We start from the raw sequence: 27,901 nt of genomic DNA on the forward strand, positions 1-27,901 counted from the left end.
TATTTATTTATACATGGAATAAAATATGAAGAAATATTTTAATATTATTTAATTATATCTATAATAAGACATAGTGTAATTAGACATAAAAACCAGATATATTAAAATCAGTGTAACGCAAAAATAAACATATTTTGTATAGAATTTTTTAACATAAATAAATTATTACAAAGAAATTAGAAATTAAGCTTTCTTGAAATAAACATAAACAAATATTGTTAACGTATCACTTCGGATTTGTTATCTCATTTGTTATTTACCATTAAACTATATGGCATAGTCTAAAATATTTTGTGAAGTTCTGAATTCAAAGATTTACAAAAACAATGTGTAGATACTAAAATAAATTGCACAATATTAAGTCTGGCTTCATATGTCTAAAAACTTTAAATATAGTAAATAAAAAAAAATAAAAGAATTTACTCATTTATCTATTGTGCCCCGTAATTTCTAATTAATGTTATAAAGAAAAATATTTCACAATAAAAAAAACATTGCACAAATTTCGTAAACAAAACAATTATGATTCGAAAGGAATTGAAAAGGCGTTTTCCTTTCGAAAAACTAGCAAAAAATCGGCCTATTGTACGTGTGACTGTGTGCTTCTTTGTATATGTATACATATATACATATTACATCAATATGCCTCCTTTTTCGTCAATGTTCCTGATGAAAAAGTCCCTTTTTTTCATATTCATTATAATTCTGCGTTTTTCTCTCGTTCATTGCTATATTAGGGCTGCAGCTTTCCATCTATAAAAATACAAATTTTATCAAAATCACATTCTCACGATACGTACAAAAATGTTAATTTTTTTTCATAAATCTTGCGCGCATATCTTAAAACTCTAAGCAAGAAATAGTGTTGTATTATAGCAACTTCTTTAATTCATAACGATGTCTATCGCTTCCTCTTCTTAACCATTCGCAGAATTTCGCCTTTAAACTGTACATGTCACTTTTACTGTACATGTTTAGAATAGGGCCTGAAAAATTAATATCATGATGAAACACACATATAGGACAAAAACAACTTTTTCAAGAAAATCACAAAATATACGCACATACCTATGATAATATTCGCAAAGACAGTGCTTTTTATTCCCACCGTCTGACGCTGGCCTTCCCCCTTAACTGTTTCGCTAGCTCATTACTTAGAGTTGTAACTAAACAGTTGCGAAGGTGATTTTCTGCCGATTTGCCACCCATACTGCGAATTCTTTTTTGCTACAATAAATGAAATTTCAAAAATATTAAAATATGCATTTTTTAATAGAAAAATAATACAAATACAATTATACAAATACAATTATATAAATTATTTATATTGTACTTACAAATTGTTTTTGTAAATCCTCATCTTTTTCCAAATTGTCACAAAATGTTTTAAAATCTGCCTTAGATTTTAATGGAAACAGAGGTAACAAATCCGGAGAAGAATACGCTAACGGCATTTCCTCATCATGGAAAGCTAAGATAGTATCCAACTTTCTCATGACATTATCCAATTTGCCGTTGATCATTTGCAAATACTTTTCTTGCTGCAAAAATCTTGATTCAGTAGAACAATGGTCATCTTAAAAAATACAAACTAAAAGTTACACGAGATAATTAAAAAAACATATGTATTATAAAACAGTAAAAAATACTTACCATTAGTTGTTTCCAAAATATTTGTTTCGTTAGACACAGCGTCTTCCATCACTGGATTACTCTTATCCTCTTTATCAGACTCGTTTATAACTGCTATTCCGCTTTTGTAAACTTTTATGCGAGAAATATTTGCAGGATTATAATGAACTATAAAAAAGAAAAATTATTAAAAACAAATAGATAAAACATTATATAAATAATATCATTATACATACTATGCTTTACAACAGGTTCCTTGCAAAGTTGCAATGGATCTTCATCTTTATCTATAAAAACAATATATGAATTGTGATTAATTTAAAAAATATAAAAATATATTTATATAGTCAATAATCTTTTTTACCTTGTACATAGTCATCCGTAAGAAATATGCTATCTCCATAATCTAGAGACTGCGATTCCGGTATGTCGGACTCTGGTGACAACTGTGTATCTAAACAAAAATCGTATTACAAAAGCTTTAAAATATATCTTAACATTATTAATCGTTTGTCATAATATAATATACAATTTAAGAATAAAAAATTTATATAAAGTATGTTATTATGCTATTATGCTGCATGTAGTGTTACATATTAATTGTGTATATAACATGTACTTAAAATTATATTAAAAGAACTTACTTTTCTCTTGGCTAAGTTCTCTATCTTCATCTTGCTTTTTGTTAAAATCGGATTTCTTGAGTTTTTTAATTTTATAACTTGATGGAGGATGTGGTATGGTTTTCTCTGTAAATATAAAAATATAGATTTCATAAATGTATTAAAAGCTGTACACATAAGCTTTACTAATTAACAATATACTAACTTTGTTTTGTAACTGTTACGTGCTTCTTTTCTCGCGTATTACAAATCGTTTCTTCTTCTGAAAAAAATATAATTATTAGTATTATAAAATCATTAAATTAACAAAAAAAATTTTTAAATATGTATAGTTATAAAAAAAATATTTAAGTATATAGTATAAACTTTGTAAAAAAATATGGGTACAATTTATTAATATTAATTACAATAAACATACCAGAAAGCGTTTCACTCGATTCTTCTTCCGTTGAGTTAATCTCGAAACTATCATATTTTTTCGGTTTGTTCCTATTTCTCTTAAGGGGAAGATCCATTATTTTGCAGTGCAGAGATTTTAACATCGTCCGAGGAAACGAATTCCGCCTCCTTTTCTTTACTTTTCACTGTTTCGAATGAATTTAAAGAAATAGTTGTAAAATTATAAATAAAGAAAATTATTAACAATTCTTTTATATACAGGGTGTCCGTCGATTTTCGACCAAAATGAAATAAATAAGTAGATTGGCTCGAATTAAGAAGGAATGACCTGTATTGTTTTGGGATTGTCGCAATAATTAACGAAATATTAAATAAAAAAGATCGGTCAATCTGCGTGAGTAAAAGCGCGCGGCGACGAGAGTCGTCCCACCGTAATCCGATACTACGAGCGCGGTGAAGCGGTGGGCGGGTCGCTCTCCGAGACATAATGGTGGTTTGCGATATATCGCAATACCGCGCCGAAAAATGACCCGTCCCCCCTTTTCGTGGCGAGAAAATGATGCGCTATCATTTCCACACCACCTTGCGGTAGATAGCATGGTGCGCTTTTTTTATAGTGGTTTCCCCCATAGGCCTATTCCACTGTCAATTTAAAAATTATTCAAAATGCCATTTACTATACGCTGAATATATCGTAAATGTAAAAAATTAATGGACAGTACCTTTACAAAAATTGATTCGTGGTTGAAAATCCCTCGATAAATTGCATACGTTGATAATGTGATACGATGATAAAATTCTTCAAGAATCCTTTCTTCATCTCGTACACGAAGACGCATTGCTGGACCGGTTATCCCGATATTATGCACGACACTCAGTTTCACATAATTATTGCACAACACGTAAAATTGTACGGCCACTTGGTTTTCGTGCACGCCCGAGAAATGATTCCATGTAAATTGCGGCCGCGCGATGAGTATTTTCTCCCGCTAACCCGTATGCCACAATCATGTCCGTATATTCCTGCGGAGTATACTTCATTTTCACTGGTAATTAACTGCGCGAACATAAGATTTTTACTAAACGTCTTAGCTCTCGCACGCTGTTACCAGACTGCGTACGCCAGCAGCACGCACTACAGCTGAGCGGACATGTGAGTGTAATCATAGTGCGCAGGCGTCGAACTCACACGTACGCTTACACTCACATGTTCGCTCAGCTGTCAGCTGTAGTTGCGTGCTGCTGGCGTACGCAGTCTGGTAACAGCGTGCGAGAGCTAAAACGCTTAGTAAAAATCTTATGTTCGCGCAGTTAATTACCAGTGAAAATGAAGTATATTCCGCAGGAATATACGGACATGATTGTGGCATACGGGCTAGTGGGAAAAAATATTCATCGCGCGGCCGCGATGAGTATTTTCTCCCACTAGCCCGTATTTACATGGAATCATTTCTCGGGCGTGCACGAAAACCAAGTGGCCGTACAATTTTACGTGTTGTGCAATAATTATGTGAAACTGAGTGTCGTGCATAATATCGGGATAACCGGTCCAGCAGTGCGTCTTCGTGTACGAGATGAAGAAAGGATTCTTGAAGAATTTTATCATCGTATCACATTATCAACGTGTGCAATACATTTTATCGAGGGATTTTCAACCACGGATCAATTTTTGTAAAGGTACTGTCTATTAATTTTTTACATTTACGATATATTCAGCGTATAGTAAATGAAATTTTGAATAATTTTTAAATTGAGAGTGGAATAGGCCTCTGGGGGAAACCACTATAAAAAAAGCGCACCATGCTATCTACCGCAAGGTGGTGTGGAAATGATAGCGCATCATTTTCTCGCCACGAAAAGGGGGGACGGGTCATTTTTCGGCGCGGTATTGCGATATATCGCAAACCACCATCATGTCTCGGAGAGCGACCCGCTCACCGCTTCGCCGCGCTCGTAGTATCGGATTACGGTGGGACGACTTTCGTCGCCGCGCGCTTTCACGCAGATTGGCCGATCTTTTTTATTTAATATTTCGTTAATTATTGCGACAATCCCAAAACAATACAGGTCATTCCTTCTTAATTCGAGCCAATCTACTTATTTATTTCATTTTGGTCGAAAATCGACGGACACCCTGTATGTTATTCTTACCAAATGGTCCCATCAAATATTTATACGAAATGGTGTCCCATGATGTTTCTGGAGGTATACATTTTTTTATAAGTTTTGAAACATTTGTGCCTTGTGGAGGCCACACACATAATTTATCTTTAATATTAAGCCACGATTGTGGCACAACTGAACACCATTTATCTCCAATTGCTATAGAAAACATCTGTAGAAATAAAACAATGTACAATTACAATTACAAAAAATTAAATTATATACCTGTTACATCTGAATGAAGAAGTGGAAAAACACATAATTTATCTTTTCTATACAAAAGCACCACAGCTTTCCTTAAAATTTCGTTAATAGAAACACATTTTAATTCAGTTAAATCGTTCTTATTTACAACAAAAACATCCATACATCGCGAATCACATGGATAAAATTCGAAAGAATAATAATTTTTAAATTCTTGACCAATTATGACAGGATTCCCATTTTGCAATCCAATATGCTGTATCATAAAAACTTTATTATTTTTCAAAAAACAAGCACTATTTGCTTATGAACTGGATAATTTAAAATTCGGAATTCCAATGATTCGAAAAATTCAGAACAACCAAAGGAGAGATATCTTTTTTCTTTTGTGCAACTAATATTGGATATTTCACTACATTTTTACACTGCTTGTATTCATTTGCTGTATTTTGTTCTACGATTCTACGATGTATTTGAGACAAAGGTTTTTCACATTTTCTTAACATTTTTTTTAAACTATGTAAATAGTTTTCGAAAGGAAAAGTACTAAAGCTATCCAATGGTCCCAACTGATTTGCGTCGTCACTTAGGTGTATCAAACTATGAACTGTATAAATTACATTTTCTTTTCCATATAATATTTCATAATATTGAAAAAAATAAAGCAAAAGATTTTTTGCGAACTAATTATTTTGTAAATAATCTGTAGGATGACATAATATCCCAATTGCACAATGAAATGCAAGAAAATGTTTAAAATAGTCGTTTGGTAAGTATTTATACAATAAAACAGGACTTAAAGATAAGAGAAAAATCCGATATTCGGTCGCTTTCCACCTATCTAGTTCTTCAACAGTAATTGGTACTCTGGCAAATTCGGAGCAAACGTATTTTTTTAAAGCAAACATATCAGAATTTAAATTTTTTATTTTTTTGCCAGAAAACCGACATTCTAAACAACCAGATCCTCGTAACCATAACATTAGCAATTTTTTCATTTGACCAAGACATACCAAATGCATGTAATCGAGCGGAAAAGTAGTGACCATTGGTAACAGAATTTTTTCGAAAGGAGATATTCCAGTATGATATTCTGGGTTTTTTCGGGTATGAAACGATTCATCCGTTCGCAAAGAACAATCTTTATCAAGAAAAAGCATTCGGTGGTTTTCATAATCACCTTCAACAATACATTTGCTACACCCAAAATAACCGTTATGTCCTTTTGTGCAAGTTACAAATGATCTTGCTGGACTATCACATATAATTGCTCTAATTTTAACATAATACACATTATTTTCATATGTAAACCCAGAGGTACTTAATTGTTTGTACTCTTTCACAAAGTGTCGTAAAAAATTATTAGATGTACTTGGTTTATTGTATCCATGAAACGCGCCGACAAGAAAAGGTGCAGAATTTTCAAACACGACTTGAACTAGGATAGGCCACAATTGGCTTTTAGAACTTTTTGATATGGGAAGACCATCAATGTTAACATTGATGTAAATAATATTATTGTTAATGAAAACACTAAATTGTTTTAATTGATCGATTATTCCATTTTGTAGACCATAATGGTAATAATATCCTCCCGACCTATTGTAAATAATTGTGGAACGTGGAGTTTTCATTAATGATCTACTATCGTTAGGAAGATTATCGTGACCTTCACATTTTAGTATGTGAAGTAAAGATGTTAAACTTTTGTGCCCAATTTTATATCTGTCAGTCCAAAGAATTAATTTTTCACGAAGTGAGATTTGCTTTTTACTATGTAAAAGATGCTCTCTTTGGGGAGAAATAGAAAATGTAGAAACAGATATTACATTTGACTGCTCGATTACAGCATTGGTATCTATATTTCTTACGTTATTTGAATTATTATTATTCTCAAAATGGGAAACGTCCTCAAAGTTTTCTTTATCAAGTAAAGAATTATTCGCAATTAGTTTCACTTTTTGATTGAAACTATTTTTACTTTCAATGATAACGATATTTTGCGACATCTGTAGTTGCTTTAAGTGACGATTTTTCTGTCGCCGAGATAAATTACGGAATCTTTTTACTTGTCGCATTTTCTGATGGCCGTTCAGCCTGCCTGCATTACACAAATCAAATTTGCATACTTTTAGTAATCTTCCTTAATTACATTTAATTGATATAATTACTAATATCTAATACTAATTACTAATACTTTTTTGCATACATACAGGGTGAGGCATCTAAAACAGGCCACCTGAATAACTCCGTTGGTAAGCCGAATATAAAAAAATTGTTCAGACAAAAGTTGTATGGTTTCAAGGGAGACATATGATGGTGTCATTAGTTTAATCTTGAAGAGTCACCTGAAGGTCACGTGAAGGTCAGCTCCAACTTTTTAAATGGGACACCCTATATGCTTTCGCATATTCTTGTAGCTCATCTGAAGAGCTTTCCAAAACACTATAATTAAGTTAGTTTTCATTAAATACTTTCTAAGTTATGAGGCTTAAAATCATTCTTTAATTTTACATAAACCGTAAAATATCTTGTAAAATATTCATTTTTCGATTATTTTACCTTAATACTTTTATGTACAAAATAATGAGAAGAATCAATTGGTGTAAAGAAAACACATAATTGCTTCGAACAAAAAAATGTAATTTGCAATTAACAATTACATTTTTTTGTTCGAAGCAATTATGTGTTTTCTTTACACCAATTGATTCTTCTCATTATTTTGTACATAAAAGTATTAAGGTAAAATAATCGAAAAATGAATATTTTACAAGATATTTTACGGTTTATGTAAAATTAAAGAATGATTTCAAGCCTCATAACTTAGAAAGTATTTAATGAAAACTAACTTAATTATAGTGTTTTGGAAAGCTCTTCAGATGAGCTACAAGAATATGCGAAAGCATATAGGGTGTCCCATTTAAAAAGTTGGAGCTGACCTTCACGTGACCTTCAGGTGACTCTTCAAGATTAAACTAATGACACCATCATATGTCCCCCTTGAAACCATACAACTTTTGTCTGAACAATTTTTTTGTATTCGGCTTACCAACGGAGTTATTCAGGTGGCCTGTTTTAGATGCCTCACCCTGTATATACAGGTGTCCCATCTAGAAGTGGCCACTCCCTTTTATCTTTTAAACTAAAAGAGATAGACCATAACAAATATATATGAAATTAAATGGCTTTAACTGAACTTTATTGTGAGTATAGTGATTGATTACAAAATTTATATGTATTAATGAACGGAGAGATATGTATAATTTTTTTATAATAATGTAGATATTTTGATATAATAAAAGTTGTAGCGCTGTTTGAAACGAATATAACGATGTATGATTTTATGTAAATATTTTACATATTATACGAGATTTTCCGGTTTGAAATATCGCGGGCGACGTCCACCATTTCATTTTCGGCCCTGCGATATAGCCAACTTCTGACTGAGTATCATGATTAAATGACAACATGACATATGTCAACTTCTAATGCACGAGTCAGAAGTTGGCAGAATATGTATATATATATATATATATATATATATATATATATATATGTATATACAGGGTATTTATAAAGTTAATTATCACTTTCATTATTTCGAAAAGTACGAAAAACAAAAATATTTTAAATAAGCGTTGTAGGGTTTTAAAGGGAACATAAAATGGCATCAAGGGAATATAAATTGGCTTGATTGGAAATAGTAATTTAAAGATTACGTAAAGGTCATCCTTAATTCCTAAAATAAAATGTCATATTTTTAATTACACATTCTTGTAGTTTTTCTCTACAGCTTTCCAAAACGCTATTTTAAATATTTTTTTATTTTTAATATAAAAAGTTATAAAACTTAGTTTTATCATTTCGAGACAAAATGTCAAATTCTGCGAAATATCAAATCCTGCTACTAGATGTTCGATAACTTTTCTTAGCACTTTTATATGCAGAATAATGAAATTAATAAACTAATGTAAAGAAAACAGTTGTTGAAAGAAAATAATTTATTTGCAATATGGAGTTATGTATATTTTTTTACATTTGTTGCTCTGTCATTATTCTGCGCATAAAAGTATTGAAGTACAATGATCGAAAATGTATTTGCAGATAAGTGGCATTTTATATCAACATGCTGAACTCTTCAAGTCTCATAATTAAAAAAGTTCTGAAACAAAAAAATTTTATTAGTGTTTTGGAAGCTTTCTAGATAAATTATAAGAATGTGCAATTAAAAATAAAGTATTATTCAAGATTAAACCAATGCTACAATTTTATATCCTCTTTAGAATCTTCAACTTTTATCTTAAACATTGTTGGCTTACTTTTCTCGATAATTAAGATGAAAACTGACTTTATAAACACTCCGTGTGTGTGTGTGTGTGTGTGTGTGTGTGTGTGTGTGTGTGTATTTTAACTATAATATTAAATATTTTAAAGATAGCTTTAATATATATGTATATTTTTTAATTATAATATTAAATATTTTATTAATGACTGCGTTAACATTTTAACTTCTAATATACAGGGAGTTCGGTAAAGAATTAATCAGCGCTTGTGAGCTGATAGAACGCAGCAAACTGAACAGAAAAGTCCTATACCATTTTGCAATTTTCACAATAGTTTTTGAAATATTAATTAAGAAAGATTTCACATAATTCTGCATAAACTATGAAATATCTCATCAAATATTTATTTTTCGATTATCTTACCTTAATACTTTTAGACACATAATAATGAGAAGAATCGATTGGTATAAAGAAAACATTGTTGTTTGTAAACAAAAAAATATAAATCTGCAATGATCAACATATTTTTTTTTATTTGCACAACGATGTAATTTTTTACACCAATCGATTCTTTTCATTATTCTGTGCATAAAAATACTAAAGCAAGATAATCGAAAAATGAATATTTGACGAGATATTTAATAGTCCATGCAGAATTATATGAAATATTTCTTAATTAGTATTTCAATAACTAATGTGAAAATTGCAAACTGGTACAGAACTTTTCTGTTCAGTTTGCTGCGCTCTACCAGCTCACGAGCGCTGATTAATTCTTTATCGGCTCCCCCTTCATATATATATACATATACAGTGATGGGAAAAAGTTCTGGGACGGCTGGATAATTTGAAAAATACGCATCACAGAGAAAAATGACCTAGACAAAAGTTGTAGGATTTTTCCCGGGCAATCCGACGGTGACCTTAGATTTGACCTTGGATAGTCATTTGAAAGTCACATAAAGATTACCTTCAATTTCTTAAATGGAACTCCCTATTTTTCATTGCATATTCTTGTAGCTTATCTTGAGAGCTTTCCAAAACACTATAATTAAGTACCTTTTTATTAAGTACTTTTTGAGTTATAAGGCTTGAAATAATTTCTTAATTTTACATAAACCATAAAATATCTAGTAAACCATTCATTTTTCGATTATCTTACCTTCATACTTTTATGTACAAAATAATGAGAGGAATCAATTGGTGTAAAGAAAACACATAGTTGTTTCTAAGAAAAAATATGTAATTTGCAATTAACAATTCCATATTTTTTCTTAAAAACAACTGTATGTTTTCTTTACACCAATTGATTCCTCTCATTATTTTGTACATAAAAGTATCAAGGTAAGATAATCGAAAAATGAATGGATTACTAGATATTTTATGGTTTATGTAAAATTAAGAAATTATTTCAAGCCTTATAACTCAAAAAGTACTTAATGAAAAGGTACTTAATTATAGTGTTTTGGAAAGCTCTCGAGATAAGCTACAAGAATATGCAATGAAAAATAGGGGGTTCCATTTAAGAAATTGAAGGTATCCTTTATGTGATCCTCAAATGATTATCCAAGGTCAAATTTTTGCCACCCATCTTCTGTCCCCCTCGAAGTCAAGCAACTTTTATTTGAAACATTTTGTTGTACATTCAAATATAAAAAAGTTATTGGAGTGGATCACTTAAAATGGCCCACCCTGTATATATAAACAAGATACGTTCCTGGAAAACTTGTAAATCCAGTTCCATAAATTACTGTAACTAGGTTTAACGCTTTAAACACTATATACTTTTGCAAGGTCAATCGTAGTAAACCAGCTTTTAGAAGAATTGAACTGAAGTTGTAATACTTGCAATCCAAAGTATATACATGCAAAACATTATCGTCATACAAATAGTTCTGTCTTGAAAGGTATAAAATTATATAACAAGAAAAAAGGAGAATAAAGAATTATTTTATAATTACTGCGTCGCTGCATCAATATACAAGAAACAATGAGAAACCAAAATATACAATCAAGTCACAATTCCTTGAGGAATAATTATCAATATCGAGAACCCAACGCATAAGTATGAACATCTGTAAAAAAAGAAATAATACTTTATAGCCAAACATATCGATAATATTATCACAAATATAAATATACTCTAATATACATATTTATTAATAAAGTTTTAAGTGTTTTGAATAATATATATATCATAGTATGTGAAAATTGCTTCGAGTAATCCGAAATTATTCGAATAAGAATATCATCGTCACCAACAACCACTAGTTTGACGATTTCGAGAGAACTGAATATTTTTGTATAAATATAAGATAAAACTATGTATTATTTATAAAAGCATTTTCATCTATAGCAATAATTAATACGTACGTAATGTCTGGTTTTGAATATAACCTGAGATTTCAGAATTATATAATTTTATGATGAGTGAGATAATATATGCTAAAAATATATAAATAAACATAAAAAATTTTTTGACTTTTGAAATAAAATATTATAAATATTAAATATCAAAAAAATAGGACGATTACCTTGGATGAAAACGAAAAGAATGTTGCCCACGATATCTTGCCCACGATATCTTTATCGGAAAGAAGGAGAGGCAACAATTCGGGAAGAAGAAGATAACAATTGAAGAGAGAAGTTCAATTGTTTTCTATAGTATCTTTCGCCGCTTAAAGCGTTAGACCGGGTCTACAATAGGTAATTTAAGCCGTAAGCCTTAAGAGATTGACCAATCACAGTCAAGTATGAAGAGAATACTCGATTGTGATTGGTCAATTTCTTAAAGCTTAGGACTTAAATTATCTATTGTAGACCCGGCCTTACGTATTCATTAAATGTTAAGGCTGCGATCCCAATGAATGCGTCCAAATGCGTAACGTCACAGATAAATCAATGAAAACTTTTCTTTTCTTGACGCTTTTTCTCGCGCAGAAAGAATTTGTTTTTCATTTCAGAACTGTATAGTAAATACACTTGAACGATTGCTTGCTGTGGAAAATCCGTGGAAATAAATATATTATTTGCTAGAAATTATCATTTATTCTACTTCTATCTATATATTTTAGACATAATTACTATACTTACCTCAATCCAACTTCATGTTTCGCAATGCATTACCCACAGGGCACAAATACTAAAAGACGATGAAAAGATGACTTTTTTAAATTGACTTTTGGACATGGCAAAAAGACGTCTTATAGATGTCTTTTCGACATGTCGAAAAAGACAACTAAAACATGACGTCTTTTCGTCGTCTTTTTTAAGTCATTTTTAGGCGTACAAATTCTAGACTTAAGGGGATCCTAAAGTCGACTTTTTTACCGACAAAATGCGAAGAATCATTTCGATCATAAATCTTTTTATTGGTTACACAAATCCATAAATCCTTTTCCACAATTAAAGTTCTAAGAATAACGAAGCGGAAGCTATAACTTAATGCAAAAAACCAAGAAAAGGTACTTAAAACTGTGTTAATTACATTAGTATTACCGACTTCTTGCATCACGTCGTAACAATATTAGAAGCTTATATAAAAAGATTAATGATCGAACTGTTTAGTGTACGTAAGTGCATGTACAGTATCGATATCAAAAGAGTAAAATCAAACAAAATTAGTTGACGAATAGCATGATAGATGGCACTGTCATCAAAACTTTTATCGACAAGGACAGATAAAATCGTATTTTCTCTTTCTCTCTTTCATGCTCGTGATCATAGTTTATACGTATACTTATGATTGCACTCCCTCGTATTTTTTATTTCATTTTCTCGATCATATACTCATTCTGTCTCTTTTTAATCTTTCACTCACTACATATCGCTCAACTTCATGCTTCACATTACATGTTGCGTCTCTCTCTCTCTCTCTCCCTCCCCCTCCCTCCCCTCTCTCTCACTCACTCACTCTCTCTCTCTCTTTTTTTTGCTGAGTATTATATTCTTACATTCGCTCATGTTACTTTTACTGTTTTTTGGATCTTATTACTCTATATAAAAAAAAACTTTTTATATGTATGCATTTTTGGTAAATCTTCGGAAAACCCACCTATATGAAATAATGGGTAAAAGTATATAATTCGTATGTATTTTCGTTCTCTAAACATGAATATGAAATTTAAAAATGGCGCTCGGACTCGAAAGTCGAAGAAAAACGCAAAAAATCTTCAGATAAATATTTATCTTTGAATAGCCTGCTCGAATTCTGTTCACTTTAGTAACATGTCGAAGTATGTAATGTACGTAAGCTTTGTGAAGTAGTTCATATCGTATTACATTTCTCTGAAATATTGTGGCTAATAATATATGATAGTTAAAATTTGTCGTATGTGTTGCTTGCTCAGTACTTTATCATAAATCATTAATTTTACCAATATGGCAGAACACGTAAAACACAGTACATTTATTCGTGATGTTTCCGACGAAAAGTGGTGCGTCCTATTCCTTGTTCAACATCACGTTTTTCGCGACAAGATGGAATGTCCTAAGTGTGGCAATGAACTGACGCTAAATCTGGAGATACTTCTTTTTCGCTGTCGCAAATCCTATAATGCTGCACAGTCTAAGAAGAAGAAGAAAATGGTGCAATGCAATTTTTGGCGAAGCGTAAAAGTAAATACGTGGTTTGATCACGTGCATTTGTCTTTGTCTACAGCATGTAAATTTATAGCACATTTTCTATGGATACCTATACCTCGATGGGGTTACATTTCTGATGATCTTGATCTGTCTTCGGAAACTATTGTAAACTGGAGTAGTTACTGTCGTGAATTATGCGTATACTGGGCAGAGAAATACTCACAAAAATTAGGTGGACCTGGTACTGTTGTTGAAATTGACGAAGCAAAATTTGGCAAGAGAAAATATAATTGTGGACGCTTAATTAATGGAAAGTGGATTTTCGGCGGTTACGAACGTGGCACTAAGAAGATTTTCGTACTACCTATTCCTGATCGTACTTCTGCAACACTAATTAGATGTATTTGTAGGGACAATTGTCTCCTACTCCGTCTGTATCTCACGTGTACATATATTCTCCCTCATATATTATACTAAATTTTCCTTCATCTTCACATATGCTGTCAGCTTTCTAATCCCTGCATGCATCCGACATCCACTTTCACTTTGGCAGAATTTACAACCCTTGCATGTTTCGTAGCCTTCCACCGAGCCTATAGATCGCCAAACAACACGTGGCAAACACATGGTTTTTTATAGAATTTCTCCTACCATAAAAATCTTCCCTCGGATCATGCATGCTGAATTCTGACTTCGAGACACACACTGACTACCACGCCTTCACAGGAGTCACATCGAGTGCTCGCGCCTTATACTAGTCTCGCTATTATCTCTTGTACGGATTTACGTTGCTCTACCGTACATTGTGATCGTTGTAATAAATTTATTATTTAATTAGCAAGAGCGTTGTCAATTATTCGCCAGATCACCCACAAATTGGTGACCCCGACGTGATCTGAAATTTGTAGTTCTTGCGAATCGTGAGTGATCTGTGCCGTGCATCGTAGTGCTGGACGCTCCGAGTTTATCAGTATGGCGCACAACAACGCTAGTGGTGTCGCGAACCGCGAAACGGCGAACCCGTCACATTCGTCGTCGATCGATCGGGTATCAGTGAAAGTGCCATCATTCATACCCGCGGACCCGGAGTTGTGGTTCAGGATGCTGGAGGGCGGTTTCGCAGCTGCAGGAATAACGCAGAGCAGCACCAAATATGGCTACGTAATCACAGCCCTCGATCAACGGTACGCTCTGGAGGTCCGCGACATACTTATGAGGGAAGAACAATCGTACGAACTCTTAAAAACCGAGCTGATCAAGCGCCTTGGCTCTTCACGCGAGCAGAACACGCGTCGCCTGTTGGAGAACGAGCCTCTCGGAGATCGTAAACCGTCGCAGTTCCTCAGGCATCTTCGCGGTCTTGCCGGCAAGGAGTTCCCGGAGGACGTCTTGCAGACGCTCTGGCTGGGCCGTCTGCCTAGGCACGTCCAGGCCCTCCTCGCGGCGCATCGGGACCTCACGCTCGATAAGCGAGCCGATATCGCGGATTCCATCGCGGACTTGTACGGCCCGGCAGGTCTCATCGCCGAGACGTCAACCCCCGCACCTCAGCCTGCCCGAGCACACAGTGACGATCTGATTCGTGTAATGGCGGAGATGGTACGGAGGCTCGAGGCGATCGAGGTTAATACCCAAGGAGCGCGTCAGCCAACTAGCGGATCCTGCGAAGCCTGCGGAAGATCGCGCTCACGCTCTCCGTCGCGCTCGCGTTTCCGGTCGCGCTCGCGATCACGGAGCCAGCGTCCTGATGCAGCTGGCGAGATATGCTGGTACCATTGGCAATACGGCGACAAGGCAAGAAAGTGCGAAAAGCCGTGCAAGTACAGTGATAGATCTCCGGGAAACGAACAGGGCAGTCGCTAATGGCGGCCGACGACATCAGCCCCGCGATATCGCGCCGCCTCTTTGTCAGCGATCGATCCACCAAATTACTATTCTTAATTGATACGGGAGCCGACGTGTGCGTATTTCCACGCTCGCGCCTACCGGGACCTCGTACGAAATCAAGTTACGAGCTCTCCGCGGCTAACGACACAACAATCGCTACATACGGAACAGTAGCGCTAGCTCTGGACTTTGGACTGCGACGGCAATTCACCTGGAGGTTTGTCGTCGCCGCGGTCTCCAAGCCAATCATCGGTGCAGACTTCCTCGTGCACTACGGACTCTTGGTGGACATGAGGAACCAGCGGCTGTTGGACGCGACCACTCAACTCACCTCTCATGGAAGGGTGATTGAGTGTGACATTCCGAGTGTTAAGACCATTTCAGGCTCGTCGCGGTATCACGAACTCCTCCACCAATTCCCGGAGGTGACACGACCGGACGGAACCCCCAAGGCCGTAAGTCACTCGACGAGACATTACATCACCACCACACCAGGGCCGCCTGTCGCACAGAAGCCACGTCGACTTTCAACAGAGAAGTTGAAGGCGGCGAAGAAGGAATTCGAGGCCATGCTGCACCTGGGCATCGCTCGCCCGTCACAGAGCTCCTGGGCATCGCCCTTACACATGGTGCCGAAAAAAGGCGATGACTGGCGTCCTTGCGGAGATTATCGCGCCCTTAATGCGAGAACCTGCCCGGACCGATATCCCGTGAGACACATCCAGGACTTCTCCCAGTCACTTCATGGGAAAAACGTCTTTTCCACCGTCGATCTGGTACGAGCCTTCAATCAGATTCCTGTCGCGGAGGAGGACATTTCTAAGACAGCCATCACGACGCCTTTCGGTCTCTTCGAATTTGAGTACATGACCTTCGGGTTGCGTAATGCCGCACAGACTTTCCAGCGCTTCATTGACGAGGTGCTGCAAGGTCTGGAGTTCTGCTACGCATACATTGACGACATCCTCATCGCATCAACATCAGAAGCAGAACATCTAAAACACCTGAGGATTCTGTTCGAGCGGCTGAAGAAGTATGGAGTCGTCATCAACCCAGCTAAATGCGTATTCGGACAGCCCGAAGTCAAATTTCTCGGCTACCTTGTTTCCGGCGCAGGGACGCGCCCGTTACCGGAGAAGGTCGACGCCATACGGACCTATCCACGACCCGACACGGTGAAGAAATTACGTCAATTCTTGGGCATGTTGAATTTTTATCGAAGATTCTTGCCCAAGGCTGCAGAGACGCAAGCACCGCTTAACAACCTGCTGTCAGGCAATGTTAAAGGGAAGTCGCCAGTCAACTGGACGTCAACAACTATAGAGGCATTTGAAGCAAGCAAGGAATGCTTAGCCCAAGCAACCTTGCTAGCTCATCCCGAGCCCGACGCATCGCTCGCAATCTTCAGCGACGCGTCAGACTACGCAGTCGGAGCAGCCCTACAACAACGGATCGGAGACGCCTGGCAACCCCTGGAATTCTTTTCCAAGAAGCTAAGTCCTGCGGAAGCAAAGTACGGAGCCTACGATCGGGAGTTACTTGCTGTTTACCTAGCAATCAAGCACTTCAGGCACACCGTGGAAGGACGATCATTCACAGTTTACACGGACCACAAACCTCTCGTCTATGCGTTCCGCAAGAAGACGGCCCAATGTTCACCTCGACAATTCAGACACCTGGACTTCATCGGGCAATTCACCACCGATATCCGCCATGTTTCCGGGGAGGACAACGTAGTAGCAGACGCTCTGTCGCGCGTAGAGGAAGTTGAGCATACGCTCGATTACGAAGCCTTGGCAGCAGCCCAACAACAAGACGAAGAGCTCCAGCGATATCTAGAGGAAGACTCCACCCTCTTAATAAAGAAGGTACGCATCCCCGGCACCGACGTTGCAGTATTTTGCGACGTCTCAACACAGACAGCGCGGCCCTTCGTTCCTCAGGAGTTCAGGAAAGTCGCATTCGATTCGCTGCACCAGCTGTCCCACCCGGGAATCAACGCGACGGTCAAGCTCGTAACCCAGCGCTACGTATGGCCGTCGATCAAAGCTGATTGCAGACAATGGGCCCGCAGCTGCATCCAATGCCAACGCGCCAAGATCTCTCGCCATGTCTCATCACCTGTCGGTACATTCGCACCACCTTCTGCCAGGTTCGAGCATATACATATTGATATCGTAATCATGCCACCGTCTGAGGGATACCGATACTGCCTAACTATGGTAGACCGATACTCTCGCTGGCCAGAAGCTGTTCCCCTGCAGGATCAAGAAGCTGCAACTGTCGCACGTGTTCTCTACGACGGATGGATATCTCGGTTCGGCACACCGTTGAGAATAACCACGGATCAAGGCAGACAATTCGAGTCGTATCTTTTCAAGCAATTAAATCACTTGTTAGGTACGACTCACCTGAGAACAACCGCATACCACCCTTCAGCCAACGGCATGGTTGAACGACTGCACCGTCAACTAAAAGCAGCAATCATGTGCCAACAACAATGCCGATGGACACAGAGCCTTCCCACCGTCTTGCTGGGCATCCGCTCAGCTTGGAAAGAGGATCTGCAAGCCACGGCAGCCGACATGGTCTACGGACAGTCGCTACGCCTCCCGGGCGAGTTCTTAGGATCTCTCTACCGCGAAAACGCAGCGGACAACGTGTCAGATTTCATCAAGGAGCTACGCCAACATCTGAGGGAATTGAGACCGACGAAGATATCTCGCCACGGTACGGGGAAGACATTCATTTTCAAGGACCTTGCTACCTCGGAGGAAGTCTTTGTACGCCATGATGGTCTCAAACAGCCTCTGCAACAGCCGTATGACGGCCCGTACAAAGTCGTCAAAAGGGCAGAAAAGACGTTCGTGGTTCGTATGAACGGCCGGGACGTTACGGTTTCCATCGACCGCCTTAAACCAGCATCATGGCCAATGATCCAGTCGTCTCTCAGGATGGCAACAACGAGGAGGACGTTTCAGGCCCTTCCGAAAAGGGCACAGTAATTACAGACCTACCCGATACACAGAAACACACACATCTAAAATCAACACTAGAAAACTCGACCAAACACGTAACCAAGTCAGGTAGACGTGTCCGCTTCCCGGACCGGCTACAAGGAGGATTTGCATGAATTCCTATCGTTAAACACTAGCAGGGGGGTACTGTAGGGACAATTGTCTCCTACTCCGTCTGTATCTCACGTGTACATATATTCTCCCTCATATATTATACTAAATTTTCCTTCATCTTCACATATGCTGTCAGCTTTCTAATCCCTGCATGCATCCGACATCCACTTTCACTTTGGCAGAATTTACAACCCTTGCATGTTTCGTAGCCTTCCACCGAGCCTATAGATCGCCAAACAACACGTGGCAAACACATGGTTTTTTATAGAATTTCTCCTACCATAAAAATCTTCCCTCGGATCATGCATGCTGAATTCTGACTTCGAGACACACACTGACTACCACGCCTTCACAGGAGTCACATCGAGTGCTCGCGCCTTATACTAGTCTCGCTATTATCTCTTGTACGGATTTACGTTGCTCTACCGTACATTGTGATCGTTGTAATAAATTTATTATTTAATTAGCAAGAGCGTTGTCAATTATTCGATCACCCACATATTCAAGAATGGATACTTCCCGGGACTACAATAATGTCTGATAAATGGAAAGCATACGAATGTTTGTCTGCTGAGGATTTCAAACATCTCTCCGTTAATCATCAAACTAATTTTGTAGACCCGAACACAGGTGCCCATACGCAAGGAATTGAGCGCACATGGCGTGAAGTAAGAGCAAATATTTCTAAGTATGGCACTAAGGAGCAACACTTAGTGTCTTATCTCGCGGAATATTTATTCAAGCGAGTGCATTCCCGCCCTGAGCGTATTAATGTGTTCTTCAATCTCATTGCTGAATTTCAAGAGGTGCTACTTCAGGACAAAATTTTTGATAGACTGCGACGCCGTTGCCCGCCTCGAGAACGCCGATCTCGAGGAGGTAGCATGCAAGGTCTTGGCCGGTATAAAAATTAGATTATGAAAATGCAGTAGGGTATCTGAGAAACGGTATCGTGCGGTAACTGAAAATGCGGTAACTTATAATACGGTAACTTATGTAATTGGGCGCCAGGCGCGGTACTTCCGCGCCACGATAACGATACGGTAACGGCAAGATCCGGTAATCCCGGGCTCAGTATTTGGCAGAGGGGCAGAGTTCTTTGTGAATTAGATGTCGAGAGAGAGAGCGCTAGACAGTATTGAGGAGAGAGAAATAATCGACAGTCGGTTATTTTACTTATAATTATCTAAATATATTAAACAATAATGGTACAGATAGTAAACGGTATAACAAAGATAAGATCAATATAATGTATAACTTTCGGTATCAAAAAAAACAAACTAAGAACGAACAGATAAATCTCGGAATATAAACAATCGAAGATCCGAGTTTGACAGACAAAGGACTTGACTTGTAACGGCTGACGCGAAGGTCAGTGATAACGAAAACGGTCTATTCAAAATGTGTGACTATAATACAACGATGAAAGCGATAATAAAGTGATGTATAATATCTCACAAATCGCGATGCGGAAGCTCAAATGATAATTTACAGCGGGGTACTCTTTAATACGCGAGACCCAATACTCAATCAAATTTCCGAACACGGCCGGAGTCGTGAGACCCGCTGCAAGATTTCGATGAAAAATTGAACGGTATTGTTTACAATAATTCACGGTAATTAGCGGTAATCTACTACAGGATAAGCCTCGCGGTCGGCGTACAATCAACACGTACGACTTCGGAACACAGGTCGAGGCACGAGCCTCGCGCGAATCTCGCTATTAATCGAACGAAACTAAATCTACTTTTTAACGGTAATTTGCGATACAACTCTTCAAATATAACGGATAAGTACAATAATCGAGTATTCTGGTAGTATCGCTTCCACGGCATACGTCTCTCCAAAACTTCGATATATCTCGAATCGATTTTTCGATACGGTAATCGGCAATAATATTTAACGGTAGATTTTTGGCAGAAAAATCAAGGCTTCGGAAAACGGTAGCGGTAAGGATGTTTAGGTGGAACTGTTTATTTTATTTAACGGTTTTATCGCGACCTTGTGTACTCGGCAACAAAGACTCTAAGTCGAACAATAGAATTCTCGAATAATCGATAACAAGAAGATGATTCAGCGGAGATTTCGCGGTAACAAATATTCTTGCAGAGCAAATTGTTCATTTACGGTAACACACGCTCGCGAAGAAATTTTTCGCGTAAATCCCGCTTTTCGGTACACGATACGAAACTGCCCAAAATTGCCACGTCACGCTAGGACTTAAGCTCGGCACGGATCGCAACGGTACCCTAAACGATATTAAAACGGCACGATACAAAATTTGACGATACGGGACGGAACAGAATTTTACGGTACGACACGTGACTGGCGGTACGGACACCCCGAGAGGGACAAATCCGCGTCCCCCGGTGTCAGCTGGCGTCCGGTAACTAACGCGAGATAAGCACACAGGCTTTCTTCGACGATAGTGCGAGAAGGCCGTCGCCCTGCGACGGTATACGGAATTGACGCCAGCTGTTTCCGGGAGAGAAAATCAAAAGACTGCCCGTGCGGCGGCTTACAGTTTTCGGTGGCGGCTTCCACGTCGATCGTCCAGTCAATGTTCGCCCTTTAGTCGTGGGATCGTCCTCGTCGGCTCGCGACTCACCGCACAGTGACGAATTTCAAGTGCTTCCGTGAGGTCCTCGGATCCCGCGCCGATCTTCCGCGCATTTCGTCAATTTCGGATGAACGGGGGTTGATTCTCCGCCCCCTCCCGAGTCATAGCTGTTGAACGGCGTTGCCCTTATGCAGGGGCCCAGAACCCACGGGCGACGGTATCTCTAATTCTTGGAGACGGGACCGGCTGGCCAGGCCGTATCCTCGTCTTTTTCGGAATCTTCTTTATTCCCCAGTCGGCCGCCTGGGACGTTGTCTTCCGCCCCGTCGTCCGGGTGTTCTGCCGTCTTTTAATCTGAAATAATGCAGATTTAATCTCCTGCAGAATTAAGCATAGCTACGGTACGGGATCTTATTACATGACCTTTTGTTTTCTTGCGGTATCTTCGGTATCTTCTGCGGTATATCCGGTATCTTCCTATACGGCTCCCTCTCCTTCCGGTATCTTGCTGTATCTTCATGTACAAAGGAGATAACGCACGCTCGCACAGCCGCCGCACTTTATTCGCGGATCTTACATTAAAGCTAAAATAAATCTTAAAAATATGAATAAATTTATATTTAAATTCCCTCTCAGGCGCGAGGAACGACCCCGCGCGCTCGGTTACCCCTCGACAGGGCAATGGTGACGGAGCTCACAAAGCGTCACGTCACAAGACATGTTGATATTCCACAAGATGCCTGAAAATGAATACATTTATCACACACACAGCACAGATGGCAAACATACTCATAAAGACATCTATACACGTGAAGAGAACAATTGAAGTTTAAAAATACTCTAATAGTGACGAACTGTGGATCTTGAGCTCTCCGCGCGCGCGCGCGCGCGCGCACACACACACACACACACACACATGCATTTCACACACTCTGAGTATACAGTGTAACATCAATATTTAGTTAATGCTAATTTTTACTGGCTTTTTTGTGTTTTTCTGCGTTTTTTCTATTATTTTCATGTTTCTTGTTCCGAGCGCCATTTTTTAATTTCATATTCATGTTCAGCAGGTAAAAATACGTAGAAACTGAATATTCTTACCCACTATTTCATATAGGTGGGTTTTCCGAAGATTTACCGCATTTTTATTATATAGTTTAACGAAATATAAAATATTACATTTATCTCTCTTTCTCTCTGTTTTGTTATAATAAATATACTTATGTCATCCAATTTATATATATTTTTTACATTTGCAGAAAGAAAAATGTGTAGGACAATTGATCATAATTTGCAGCTATTTACAAATCAAGATAAAGTTCAATAAAGTTGAATATATATAGAATCAATTTACAAAAAATAAAATTTGATGGACTTTATCAATGTAAATTATTAAACCTGTATAGTATACAATTTTACTTCAATTATTTATTTTATACAATACAATGATGATAGTTATAATTTTTATAGCAGATAAATATATATTTATAATTTATAAGAACTATAGTCTATATTTATCAAAAAAAAATTTTTTTAAAGTAAAACTTGTAAATTTCATTATTATTATATATCATATATTGATAATTCGTAGTAGTGATTTTATTAATATACATATTTGTGATGTAAATTTATTCTACTAAACTTTATTTTTGCTAAATAGTTGTGAATTGTTATCAATTATCATAAATATTATTCTTACTGCAAATGTAAACAATATATATAAATTGTATTACATAGGTGTATTCATTATAATAAAACAGAGAGAAAGAGAGACAAATTAAATATTTTATATTAAATATTATAAAATAAAAATGCATACATGTACAAAGCTTTTTTCGATATAGAGAAATGAGAACCAAAAAACAGTAAAGATTACATGAGCGAATGTAAGAATATACTACCGAGCAAATAAGCAGAGAGACAGAGAGAGAGAAGTGCGAATGAACATGAAAGTTTTAAAATATGAAGCTAAAAGGCGCTATGTAGTAAAGGAATGAAAAAGAATGAGCATACGATCGAGAGAACAGAAATACAAGAGTGCAATTGCAATTTGAATAAAATATTATAAAAGAATATACATTTATGAAGAGAATAAAAAGAATGTAAAACTAAATGGGAGTGAAAAAAAATTAAATGAGATATAAAAACAATATAAAATTAACTTTGTATTTATTCATATTAATTTTTTTTTTATAAAATGTATACATAAATATGCATTTATATATAAGTATGTGTGTTTGTTTTACGTGTTGCACCGTGTGAAGGCAATGGACGATGAGCGATGTCTAATGAGAGTTCTTTCGACGAAAAATAAAATTCTCATTGGATATCGCTCATCGCCCATTGCCTTCACACGCAATACCTAAAACAAACTTTGTATACTATTCTTAATAATAATTATTATAAATGTAGAAGTATGAATCATAAGTGTGAATGTGTACATGTGTACATGTGTACATACATATCAGTGTGTTTGTATTTTAAATGTTACATTTTTTTATATAGGTATGTATGTTGTGTGTGTCGGAGGCGCAGAAACGTTATGTTACATTTTTTATATAGGTATGTATGTTGTGTGTATCGGAGGCGCAGAGACGTTAAATGTTACATTTTTTTATATAGGTATGTATGTTGTGTGTGTCGGAGGCGCAGAGACGTATGGTGCGTGTGTTGGAGGCGAAGAGGCGTGTTGCGTGTGTCGGAGGCGCGGAGGCATATGTTGCGTGTGTCGGAGGCGCAGAAATGTATGTTGTATGTGTCAGAGGCGCGGAGGCGTATGATGATTGTGTCGGAGGCGCGGAGATGTATGTTGTGTGTGTCGGAGGCGCGGAGACATATGCAACGTGTGTCGGAGAAACATATCCTGCGTGTGCCGGAGCCATAGAAACATATCCTGCGTCCGCCGGAGTCGTGGGCACATATCCTGCGTGTGCCGGAGTCGTGGACACAAATCCTGCGTGTGCCGGAGGATTGGATACATATCCTGCGTGTACCGGAGGATTGGGCACATATCCTGAGTGCGGAGGAGGCGTGAGCACGTATCCTGCCTGTGCCGCAGATATGAGCACATATCCTGAGTGCGGAGGAGGCATATAGGAGCAATTATGCCCCCGTTTTTTTTGCCTGTTCATTGCACGCCTCACCGCCTACACTGAAAAAAAAAATAATACATATAGATATCATTCTTGAAAAAGTTAAAAGCATAATAATAATATATTGATACTATACAAATGTGATTACATGTATTATGTCTTCTTGAAAATAAAAGAAAATGTAATCTATATATATTGCGACGTTTTTTCAATTAAAATTCAAAAGGAATCGCGACACTCCTCGAGATGTTGGATGGGAGCGTGCGCGGGGGAGCGAAAACGCCGTCAAAAACAATAACGAAATTATTATACTCGCGTTCTGAAGAACAGGGATGGAGGACGTTCTCGCGCGAGCCGCGGCGGAGCGGAGACCGTATCGATATATCGAAAAGCTGGGCGCCAGATGCGGTCTTTCACGCATCAGTTTTCGCGAAAAGCCGAAAGACGTTAAAAGAAAACGATAGCCTGCATCGCCACGGGCCGACTAGCCCGCCTAACGGTAGAGGGGAGGGGTTATTAGAGAAAGTTAATTGATTATGCGAGTCTTCGCGGAATTAACGGACGACAGACAAAACGACAATCGACAACCAAGCGAGACGAACACTTAAATAAATTACGCGATTTGAACAAAAAAGGATAACAAGTTTATTACTAGAAAAATAAAGTAACACTACGAGTGAATAATTAACAAATCAATAATATGAATTGGATCGGTTTTGGACAATGCCTCAGCAAACAATAATAAGCGATAATTGAACTGAGATTAACAATTCCTTACAAAGATATTAGTTCGCTATTAATTCCCCGAAAAATGGGAACGAATTATACAAATCAAGAAACGACGGTCCACAATAAATTCGAACGAAATACGAAAGCGAAACAGACAATATAATTAATCCTGGCACGAAAATTACGACGGTATTCCGAGCGAGTATCTGCTCGAATCGACAACGAAAATGAGAGCGCTAATACTCCGGTTATTTATCCGAGCCCGTTTTTATGGCCGGAGTTCGCAGGACAGAGCGAGGCTTTACGGAATAATAAGAATTTTCGGTACAAAAATATTCGCGGATATCATTCAAACGAGAGCATAATTTCTATAGTCAGATCCACCACTTATCGCAACGGAATTTTCCCCGCAATTTCTTAATTCGCGAGACAAATCGGCAGCTTACTAATTCGACAACCTAAGTAACCGAAAATACGGAATAATTTTGTGAAGGCGGATAATGTATGCGATAGGCGAACGCTATTCTCAAACTGTTATAGCCGACGGCAGACGGAGAATTTTCTCCGCCGATATCTCGCCTCTTTCTTCCGCCCGAATCGCTCAATTTTTCTCTCTGGCGATTATCTCGCACCACGACAAATTCGGCAGACGCTACCTATTATTTATTACGCGCCATTTGACAGCGTAACAAGCGCGACAAAGACGACACTATTCCGATACCCTTTGTTACGCTCTTTTCGGCGGCGTAATAAGCGCGACGATGACGCAATTACTTTCACGCTCACTCGACAAAGAAATATCCAAAAACGCTCACACGCACTCTTACAATTAACGACGACATACACGCTATCAGACATCCAAAAATCGCCCTGAGATACGCCACGGGTTATTCTACGCGGCGACAACAGCGGTACGACAACCCGGGCGGTATTCGCTTTCACGATCCTTCGCGCACGCGGTCGATATTCGCTGGTCGATAGCTTCGCGTAAAGAATACCCGAACCCGGAGAGAGACGAACGTTGCCTTATCAATTTATCGTCGACGTTACAATGGTCCTTCCTCGGTCGCTTGCCTCCGGTCGCCCGACAAATTCACGAAATATCACCGTCTCGGCAAACGGCTCGAGCGGTCGCGAAACACGAAAAAGATGGCGACGGCGGCAGAACGGCCGGCACGCGGACGAAATCGCGTACGTGGCTTATACAAAGGATGGGCAACCTCACTGATAACGCTTTCTCCTCCAGGGGATGGTCCTCGGCCTCGTCCTCTCGGATATCTCAACAGCAGCGGCAGACGAAGGAAAACGACACGGATAATATACAAGCGACTTATTCGCGCGAGCGTCCGCACCAGAATGATCCTGGGATCTCGCGGCCCGGGGTCGATAGCGGCGTCAATGACCGCTTAGTGGGGTGCGCAGCCCCGCGGCCAATCAGGATACGGCACGCGAGAGGTCCTAGCGCCTCGCGAGATCCGCGGCGCTTTTAGCGCTTCGCGCACAATTAATTCGATTTGAATTATATAATTGTTGTCACGGGCCCCGGTACAAGGGCTCGTTGGAGGCTCCGCTGTCGTTTGTCCTCCTCGGAGGATAGCGTTGCTCGGACTTCCGTCCTCCTTCCTGGGACGCGGGTGAATTCCCCTGGTATCGTCCTTTCAAGCGCTATTATCTCCTCCGTTCGCTGTCGTTAAATGTCTTGCTGCAATCTTCTTTGATGTGCTTCCGGTCCTCCGGATCTTCTCCGGCGAGGTGCCCGTTGTCGTTTTTGACAAACAAACAAAAGTCGATACAATTAATAAAAAATCTTAATAAACTATCGATAGCGCTCGTCTCTCCGGGGGATCTCACGGGGATTTTTAGATAACGCTCTCTCGAGGTTGATTCTGGTGCGGCCGCTCGGCCTGCGCCCCGTAAAATCTCGGGGCGGATGGACGCTCTAAAGGACGGCAACGTCACAATATATATATATATATATATATTGCGACGTTTATTTAATTGAATTCAAATGAATCGCGACACTCCTCGAGATGTTGGATGGGAGCGTGCGCGGGGGAGCGAAAACGCCGTCAAAAAAATAACGAAATGAATATACTCGCGCTCGGCGGAACAGGGATGGAGGGCGTTCGCGCGCGAGCCGCGGCGGAGCGAAGGCCGTCTCGATATATCGATAAGTTGGGCGCCAGATGCGGTCTTTCACGCATCAGTTTTCGCGAAAAGCCGAAAGACGCTAGAAACGAAAGCCTGTTTTGCCACGGGCCGACTAGTTCGCCTAACGGTAGAGGGGAGGGGTTGTTAGAGAAAGTTAATTGATTATGCGAGTCTTCATGGAACCAACAGACGACAGACGAAACGACAATCGACAACCAAGCGAGACGAACACTTAAATAAATTACGCGATTTGAACAAAGAAAGATAACAAATTTATTACTAGAAAAATAAAGTAACAATACGAGTGATCAATAATAAATCAATAATAAGAAATGGATCAATTTTGAACAATAAATCAGCAATCAATAAGAAGCGATAATTCAACCGAGATTAATAATTCCTTACAGAGACGTTGGTTCGCTATTAATTCCACTAGAAACGAGAACAAATCATACAAATCAAGTTG

At 38.4% G+C, this 27,901-nt stretch overlaps 1 protein-coding gene across 1 annotated transcript; it reads left to right on the top strand.

Annotated features, from left to right (window-relative positions):
• The first annotated feature begins 14,857 nt into the window (after positions 1 to 14,857).
• On the top strand, positions 14,858 to 15,748 carry LOC112637450. The gene has a single exon (XM_025407215.1). It carries the CDS (start codon positions 14,858 to 14,860, stop codon positions 15,746 to 15,748), a length of 891 nt encoding a protein of 296 aa, XP_025263000.1.
• Positions 15,749 to 27,901: the final 12,153 nt, after the last annotated feature.

This window comes from Camponotus floridanus, unplaced genomic scaffold (genome assembly GCF_003227725.1).
Source record: "Camponotus floridanus strain SB8 unplaced genomic scaffold, Cflo_v7.5 scaffold168, whole genome shotgun sequence".
Classification (NCBI taxonomy): domain Eukaryota; kingdom Metazoa; phylum Arthropoda; class Insecta; order Hymenoptera; family Formicidae; genus Camponotus; species Camponotus floridanus.